The sequence below is a fragment of the Chaetura pelagica genome, unplaced genomic scaffold, assembly GCF_000747805.2.
Source record: "Chaetura pelagica isolate M959 unplaced genomic scaffold, ChaPel_1.0 scaffold363, whole genome shotgun sequence".
Classification (NCBI taxonomy): Eukaryota; Metazoa; Chordata; class Aves; order Apodiformes; family Apodidae; genus Chaetura; species Chaetura pelagica.
In genome coordinates, this window is record NW_009952720.1 from 2,952,408 (window position 1) to 2,961,203 (window position 8,796).

An 8,796-nucleotide genomic window follows, 5' to 3' on the forward strand; every position below is an offset into this window, starting at 1 on the left:
AGCAGGAATCCCATGAAACGTGCTCTGTTGTCACAGGCACAAGTGCCAGAGTAGGTGCACACAAATGGAGATACCAGTTGTTTGAACTGTGGGGAGCTCCCTGCTAACTGCTGTTCTTCACTGGTCCTGCCAGGAGATGGGAAGTTGGCACTACACTGCATACAAAATGGACTATTTTTATGGCTTCCTGCAGACAAAATGTTGCACAAAGGGGCAGGACAGCTTTCTGCTCTTTGCTTTGAAACATTATTATGAGTATCTTTTAACTGGTCCCTGTTCACTGCTGCTGGGTGGGATTTTGTCTGCCTGATTTCTTTTGATGATGAGCAAGCAGAAACCAAGTGCCTTTGTGGAGAGAACTGTGTTTACTTTTGACAGAGAAACCCCACCAATCTGTGTCACTGATGCGACACAACCGTGACCCTTGGGATGGATGTAAGTGGAATCGCTGCCTTTGCACTGCTGGCTTAATTCACTGTTGTTTCCTAGAGCAGCAGTCCTGTCTTCATGTGCACTCTTGGTGTTTTACACACACAAGATACTCACTGCTCTGCAATATTGATGAGGATTAACTTCCTTTTCTGGTTGTTCCTTTCTTTCTGCAGAGGGAGAACCGCAGGCTCCACGAAGCAAGCATGAGGCTGGAGCAGGAGAACGACGACCTTGCCCATGAGCTGGTGACAAGCAAAATTGCCTTACGGAATGACCTGGACCAGGTAATGCTAACAGAGATGGGTCCCAGCTCAGGCTTGGCAGCACCAATTCCAGGAGCCCTGTCGTGTGCTCAAGTGAAAGCATGAGCACGTCATTGGAAGCGTTACTGTTTGCATAAGGACTCCTGACAACCTCATTGCAGTCAGAAAGCTGGGTTTCCACGTGTATGCACCTGCAGGTGCTCACAGCAGTGTCTTGCCCACACTGACTGCACCTTCTGTGCTGTGGATTGTTTAGGAAATGTAAGCCATAACCTTTAGGCAGATAACAAAGAACATTTACTTGAGAACAGTGTCACAGACTCCTCAAAAGAGGAATTTCCAGGCAAGTTTCCTTGCGGGATGCCTGCCACCTTCCATGGGGCTGGTTTTCACAGCAGTTTTAATACAGCCAACGAAATCCAGAGATAATGAAGTGGTGTGGCACCAAAACTTAGAAGGGCTCCTGGGTGTCCTTTGATAACTTGTTTTCCATGAAGACTGGCAAACAAAGGGAGCAGAGAACTACACACTCAGCTGTGCATTCGTGGTGTCGATACGTTCCTTGCCAGCAGTTCCTGAGGTCCTGGATGCTGGAGGGCCATTCTCTGCCACACCTCATGAATAGTCCTTGCTCAGTGAGGACTGTGATACCCCTTGTAAAATCTTTTCCTGCTGGGGCCTTTTGATTTGATTGCCCCGTGGTTACTTGGCTTTCTTTATCTACACCCAGAATCGTAAGCACCCTCGACCACAGTTGTGCAATCAGATGCTTGACAGGCTCTGCTGATCTGGAGCCATGTCATTCTAAAAGTCTGAGCTGCCTTGGCAAGCAAACTAATGTGGGGATGTCTTTTGTGTGATGGAGAGGACAGTTTTCCATGAAGGCCAAAAGTGGAGGTGCTGTCTGACCCTGGAACAGCTGTACACAAAGCAGCTTTGTGTCTGCTGCCCAAGCTTCTTTCTCCTCAACTACCATGACAAGGCTGCCCAACACGTCCCTCTGCCAGTTCCATTCCTTGCTCTCCTGTATTTTAGCAGTCTTTCTGTAGGCCAGAGTGGCTCCATGTTTTCCCACACCCTCCCTCAATTCACTGGCACTGAAATAAAAGCTTTGTGCTGCTGCAGTGGCCTCCAAGGACAGGTGATATCCTACACCTGGAGAACCTGGAACAAACACATAAAAGGAGGAAAGATTTGCAGTTCCTTCAGAGCATATCTTAAACATGTCTTTCCCCAGAAATACCCATGTCATCCCTGAGTTCTTTTGCTCTAAGATGTCAATCTTACCCGTTTTCCATTTGTTCACTGCTTGGTTTCTTTTCTCCCATACAGCCACATACACACTAAGCAATGCAGGAACCCTCAGTCCACCTCTCCAGTCATGGCCCTGGTGGAGCTGCTTCTGCTACCCACAACTGCCATGAATGCCCTCATTAATAATTAACACTGCAGCAGATAGATAAGCTGGTGCCAACAGTAGTGGTAGAAAACCAAACTGCAGCTCGGAGACAAGATCTGTACAGTTATTTGCTGGTTACAGGGCCATTTCCCCTCTTGTGTTTTCAGCAAAACAAATACTATTTGACCACAACTCTTGCCTGTTCCAGCACCTCAGTACTGAACAGGACAATGGTGTGATACAGTGTGTGTTTCCCAGCTGGGAAGGTCAATGGAACATACCCAGGCATTGAGAAATATTTTCCTCTCCTGGTGGTGGGTGAGGATAATGCTCACAAAACCATTCCCAGTATGTTTCACCATAAGCTCAGCCCTTCTATGAAAAGAGAAAATTCATATTCTCCACTACACACACAGTGTCAGGTTTCTCCAGGTAATATTTGATTGATAAATAAACCAATTTATCTGGTGGTCCAATTTGTCTCTTTCATACTGGTCTTTGCCTGGACACTTAGTAAGGTACAGTGCACCTAGGATTTTCTACAGTATTTGGTTTCCCTGCTTATAGATACAAAACTGGAAGGAGTTACCTGAAGTTACACAGGAACTAAATCACACTGTCCTCACTTACATTAATATTTCTCCCCCCCAAAAAATATCTGTACAGCATTGTTTGTGTTAGGAGGTGGTATCTGGGCATAGGTAAACATTTGGCAAAAAGGTCCTTTTGCACACTTGTTGAAGTAACTTAGAAAATAGCTACTTGAAAAGGGAATTTTGTATAAGAAATAGGTTAAATGAGCCATTGGAGGGCAGGAAAAGGCTGTGCTAGAACCTGAACCTGCAATATTCCTGAGATGTATATACCCATGCATGTGTATTGGCACAGGTAACATCTGATTCACACCAGTTTCTAATTCTAGGCTGAAGACAAAGCAGATGTTTTGAACAAGGAACTTCTCCTGACCAAGCAGAAGCTTGTGGAGACTGAGGAAGAGAAAAGGAAGCAGGAAGAGGAAACTGCTCAGGTGAGGCATCCCCAGCTTCTTGATTCAGCCAGCAGTGCAAGGCAATGGCTGTGCAGGAAAGCATGAATATGTTGCAGAAGGGAGTTTGTCTTCAAAATGCAGCCATAATTAAAAATTTACAGTGCCAGGGTAAATGTGTGGGGGTTTTTTAAAGTGTGGATTTCAGTGTTTTCCTTTATTTGAGCTCTGAATGTTCTGTTTCCCATACTTTCTCCTCCTCCCACTACTCTAATAGTCATTTTCAGTGGTGGTGAGAAATCACAGCTGAGGAGACATGACCAGACCTCTTTTAATTATCTAAACAAGGAGCTGCAGTTGTTCCCTTTGAAGTGGCCGTTCTGGACTCAGCTGCTGGTTCACTGATAGAAACTGTGAATGTTCCTGTCTGAAGCTAGAACCAGCAGAGCTGAGAGTTGGAAGGATGTTGCTGACAAGATCTGGCCTCCTGTGCAAAATATTCCATCTTAGATTTAGACACGTGGTCCTACGTGCTGAATACTGAGATACACAAAAGTCTGTTTCTAAGTGACACCCTGATTTGTGCTTTTTGCCATTTGAACAGTGGTTACAACAGAGTGTCTCTCTAAAATGGAGGTTGTAGAGTTCTGTGTTTGCTACCAACAAGGCAGTGGAGGCCTTGCTGCTACTGAAAGGGCTCTCAAAGTGGAGCAATTCTGGTCAGGGGAGGAAGGAGTTACCTGCAGGGTAATGCAGCCCCACACACCAAAACAAGTTGTTTTCTCCTATTACAGAGTTGAGAGTGATAATGTTGAGAGATTCTTCTCCCTGTTCCATCTCCAGACAGATGGTCTGTCTGCCCAGACCTGCTGTGACTGTGCAGGAAAACAGAACCAAAATGAGTAAAATCCACTCAGTAGTGATGCTCTCCTTTGTGTGCTCTGGACCAGCATTTAATGCAGGGAAAGAGAATCACCCTCCAGAGGAGCACAGCAGGGACACACTGTGTCACATCATAGATTGGTTATCACTCCATATAATAAGTATTTGAATATTAAGCAAATCAGACTCTTGTCTAAAGAGCCGGGGTTTGGTGAGGAAAAGCTGTAGAACTGCTGTAAATGCAGCAGGACTTGGAGAGAAGGATCTGATGATGCATTTTAAGAGCTTCTTTTGGTGTGTGTAACACCTCTCCTCCCATCCCTAGCTGAAGGAGGTCTTCAGGAAGCAGCTGGAGAAGGCAGAATCTGAGATTAAGAAAACTACAGCCATCATTGCAGAGTATAAGCAGGTACTGTTCCAGAGACATGTTCTCATATTTACTTGGCAACTTCTTTCAACCTGTTCCCAGAGCTGAATTTTCAGAGTTGCAGCTCTCACACTTAAAATAAGACACACTGCATTTCAGCTGTACAGAGAGCAAGCATTGTAATTTGTCATAACTCTTTTTGTGGCTTTCCTAATTTAGGGCATCAGGAATAACCTGTCTTTAAGCTAATTGTAGTACTGCAGTGTGAATGCTTCTTTGTTCTGGGACATGACACAGTGTAAACATTACAAACCCATTATCCATAAAATGTTTTGGTCTTTGTGTTCAGGTTCTATATTGAATACTGCCATTTTTTCAGTCTCATTATCAGCAGCAGTGGGTTTGTTAATTTGCTTACAGTGAGGCAGGTTTTAAGAAATGTTGGTGCTCTCAAAAGTAATTGCTAAAAAGCACAGATTATGTTTTTTAGTATAACTTGAAGTTATAACTTAAGTAAACTTTAGCTAAGACACTGCTTTCTCTGCTTCAGATTTGTTCCCAGCTGAGTACCAGACTGGAAAAACAACAAGCAGCCAGTAAAGATGAACTGGAAGTTGTGAAGGTGAGAATGATGCCCCAACGTGGGATGTTTCTAACACAAGGGTTGCAGAATTCCAGGGATACTGAACAAAACAGGAGCTGAAGGTTAATGAAACAACCCAGTGCCCACCCAGCTGCACTGACAGCCCTGCACACACCTTTTGTGAGATGCAAACTGTGGAAGATTATTTACTGTCCCTGTTCTTCATCTTGTATCAGGCAGGTGGGAACTCTCAAGCAAGTGCATCTAGTATTTGGCTTTTCATTTTCCTGTAGAAATGTGTCCTTTGGGAAAAAAAAATGCAGAAAGCTGTTATTTACTTGAATGTTTTAAGTAAATGGGGGGTGGTGAAAGGCCCTCTAGAAATGAAAACTTGTTTCCTCAGTGTGGAGGGGTCAGAACCAGCTGAATTGGAGAATGTGTGTGTTGGAGTTCCTGTCAGTTAAGCCAGGTAGGTGTGAGCAGTGGGCACAGCTTGGGCCATGCTCAGAGCTCCCACAGCAGTTCTGCACTAGAGGGAAACACTCCCTGGTCAGGTCACCCTTCCATCCCTCTGCTTTGGCCTTGAAAAGTGACTGGCTGTTTCTTTAGTATTCAAGCTGAACCTGATTTGTTGCTTTTTAGTGACCTTTTTACGTTATTGATAGAAACAACAAAAAAAGAGTTCTAGGGTTGATGTTGCTACAATCTGCTTAAATAATTCAATGCCCTGTTTTAGTTGGTGTGAGCCAGGGCAGCTGTGATGCCTCTGGAGCCACGAGTACCTGGTTCACCTGTGCAGTGAGCCCAAGAGCTGGGCTGGTGTGTGTCAGGCACTGTCAGCAACAAGGGCCATCCCCCACGGGGCTGAGCAGGCACCAGTGGGGCAGTGTTGGCCCTTGCAGGGAGCACAGGCTGCTCACCTGCTTCTGGGAGTGCAGAAAAGCTGCCTCTAAAAGCATCCTTCAGAATATCCAAACCTGTATTAATTTGGTCAGGTGCTTTTATGGAAGACAAAGGGTCCCTGGTGTGTCATGACTCTTCTGAAATTTGCTGATGTAAATACTGCAAAATACTGCAGAGCTTTGGCATTTAGAGGGATTGAGCAATTCTGATCTAGGAGCAAAGCCTCCCTGCTCAGAGCATGCCAAGGAGATTTCAGGGCTTTTTATACTGGTTTGAATACACCCTGGAAAATGTTCATTAACTTCGCAAATTCTTTTCACGTCAAATATGAAAACTCAAGTACTAGGTCAAGTATGACTGGCAGAAAGGCAACCCAGCATAAAAATGGCACAACTCCTGTACCTCAGATTTGACACAGGCTTTCTGGGTGTTGCAGGGTAAAGTGATGGCCTGCAAACACTGCAGTGAGATCTTCAGTAAGGAGGGGACGCTGAAGCTGCCTGCTCTGAGCACAGAGAACAAAGGGATAGAAACAGATGATGAGAAGGATGCACTGAAGAAGCAGCTGAGAGAGATGGAGCTGGAACTTGCACAGACCAAACTGCAGCTTGTGGAAGCCAAGTGCAAAATCCAGGTACGTGGGACCCAAGCACAGCAGGGCAGTTGCTTTAACCTGGTGCTCAGTCCAAAGTAATTCTGAATCATGCAAAAATGTTTCCAAAAGGGAGCATGAGAGCATCTCCCTGTGCTGCTGTGTGTCTGTGAACGTCCAGAATCACTTGGTCTTAAAAAAAAAGAGAGAAAAAAGGAAGAGAGGCTTTCTTTTGTAAATATAGAAGTATATTTTGCTGTTTCCAGTTTCAGCCTGTGCCTGGGAGGCTGCAAGGAGAGTTGTGGATTGCAGGGACTGAGTTTGAAGATGCTTTTTTGTTGTTGTTGTTCATGACGTGGGTTTTGATCCCTTCTGACTATTCTGCTTTCTTAGGAGCTGGAGCACCAGAGAGGAGCCCTTATGAATGAAATCCAAGCTGCCAAAAACTCTTGGTTTAGCAAAACCCTGAACTCTATCAAAACGGCCACAGGCACCCAGCCACCGCAGCAGCCTCAGCAGCCCCTGCCTCCCAAAGAGGGCAGCACATAGTTCCAGCCAGACCCACTACCAGAGCACAAAGAACAACACAGCTGAAACCCTGGAGGATTCTTCCAGTGGTCTCTCCTCTTGGGGAAAGGACAAAAGGCAGAAGTGCAGGCTTGAAGTGAAATTCTTTGGTGTTTTTCATTCATTCTGATGTCACCCTTTTCAAAGAGGGGGGCAAAATAATTCCTGTTTTCTGTTGAGTTCTTACTTCCCAAACTGCCTTGCTGAAAGCCACGTTCTGATACCTTCATACTTTTACACTTTATTTTATATGACTAGTTGTTAAATAAATACTTCAGAACTAGGTCTTTAATACCTGACTAATTCAAAATTATTTTTATCTTGCATAGAAGGTTTTTTTTCTTCTTCTGGAGGAAGAGGGAGAATGGAAAATGTAAAGTACTGAAGCATAATCTCTTTGTAGAAAGCACAGTGTAATAAGTGTGTGTGCAGGTGTCTAGGATAACTTTACACCCTGGGACCATCTCAGAAGTTGGTGGCAGTGGCTGCATCCTGCAGAGAAGCACTTTTTGTAAAGCTTAGGCCATAGCAAAGATAAGTTTCGTGCTCTCTTGGCACAACTGTTATGAGCTTCCCTGAGAATTCCTTAGTTTGGATTGTTCTTTTCTTCAGAAGTGCCAGTAGTGCAGTTCTTCCTGGCACTGTTGTTTAAAGGCTGTTTACAGCTGAACTGGAATTTAACATAAAGTTACCTAGTTACCCTTTTTTATTTCACGTTTATACTAAGAATTCCAAGAAATAATTCCTTCCACTGAGATAAAGGGAAAACTGTTCAACATTTATTTGATGTTTTTGCTGAGAAACAGAGTGAAGACCTTGCATAGTTTTGACCTTTTGTAAATCCTGTGCAATAAAGGGTAGGTTTTATTAATAAAAGTCACAAAAACCTTTCCCTGGGTCTCTATTCAAATTTGGGAATTCACAAAGAAATGAGGCATCAAATAAAAAACAGGTTTGTGCTGCACTGATGAATAAAACATCACAGAATCTGTTTGCTGGAAGTATTTGGTGAGGAAATGCTACGTTGGTATTACTTATTTTTATAAAAACAAACATTTTCAAGCAGAATACAAAGCCTAGACTTCCCAGTGGGGTAGAGTTCTCTGATGATTCCCCAAACCTGTCTGGTTGTTTTATATCTCTTAAGGTAAGACAACTCAAATGCATTCATTTTGATTAAACCTAAGTGTTTATAGATAAATACTTATTTCATGGAAAATAAAAGTATTGCTTGAACTGATGGAAGTATTTTTTTAATTATCCCTTTCATGTCTAAAGATGGTCTTGCAGGGAAATATCACTGCTGGACTAAAGGTTGTTGTATTGTTCTATTTACCAAATTGTTCCAGGGACATTAGTTCTGTTTTGGTCTTTATTTTTTTTAATCCTAAGGAATGCCATCTCTTGTCAGTTTTGTATAATAAAATTTAACTATACCTGTCTTATGCTTTATTGTCAAGCAAAATTGTGAGTTATTTTTAACAGGGTAGGACAAATTGGATGTTACCTGTGCCATGGGAATGAGTCTGAAAGGCAGGAACGAGTCTGCTGCTTGAAGTAGAGATCAAAATATTATCACTGTCCTGACACAACTATCCTGCAACAAAATTCTCTCTTCTAAGAGTAAGGAGTTAAAAAATACTGATATTTTAAACTGCATCTGGAAGAGCAGTGATTATCTGGAAAGATGAATCCAGTGAGAAAAAAGGGGAGACAAAGCAGAAGGAATTTCTTTTGCAAATATGAACAAAGGTCTTTTTCCCTGGTGACTTTCTTGCATTGACATTTACATCCATGTTTCCATTCTCTTGGCTGTTCAAACC

The 8,796-nt window shown here is 43.4% G+C and overlaps 1 protein-coding gene across 4 annotated transcripts in view; it reads left to right on the plus strand.

The window, feature by feature from the left end:
- RABGAP1L (RAB GTPase activating protein 1-like) overlaps positions 1–7,251 on the plus strand; it is a 225,654-nt gene extending 218,403 nt beyond the window's left edge. For all 4 annotated transcript variants that reach the window (XM_009994658.1, XM_009994659.1, XM_009994660.1 and 1 more), the window contains 6 exons: positions 606–716; positions 3,017–3,121; positions 4,287–4,370; positions 4,879–4,950; positions 6,251–6,448; positions 6,800–7,251. In XM_009994658.1, the coding sequence (XP_009992960.1) occupies positions 606–716; positions 3,017–3,121; positions 4,287–4,370; positions 4,879–4,950; positions 6,251–6,448; positions 6,800–6,955 (726 nt within the window). In that variant the 3' untranslated portion in view covers positions 6,956–7,251. The remainder of the gene's footprint in view (positions 1–605; positions 717–3,016; positions 3,122–4,286; positions 4,371–4,878; positions 4,951–6,250; positions 6,449–6,799) is intronic.
- The last annotated feature ends 1,545 nt before the right edge of the window (positions 7,252–8,796 follow it).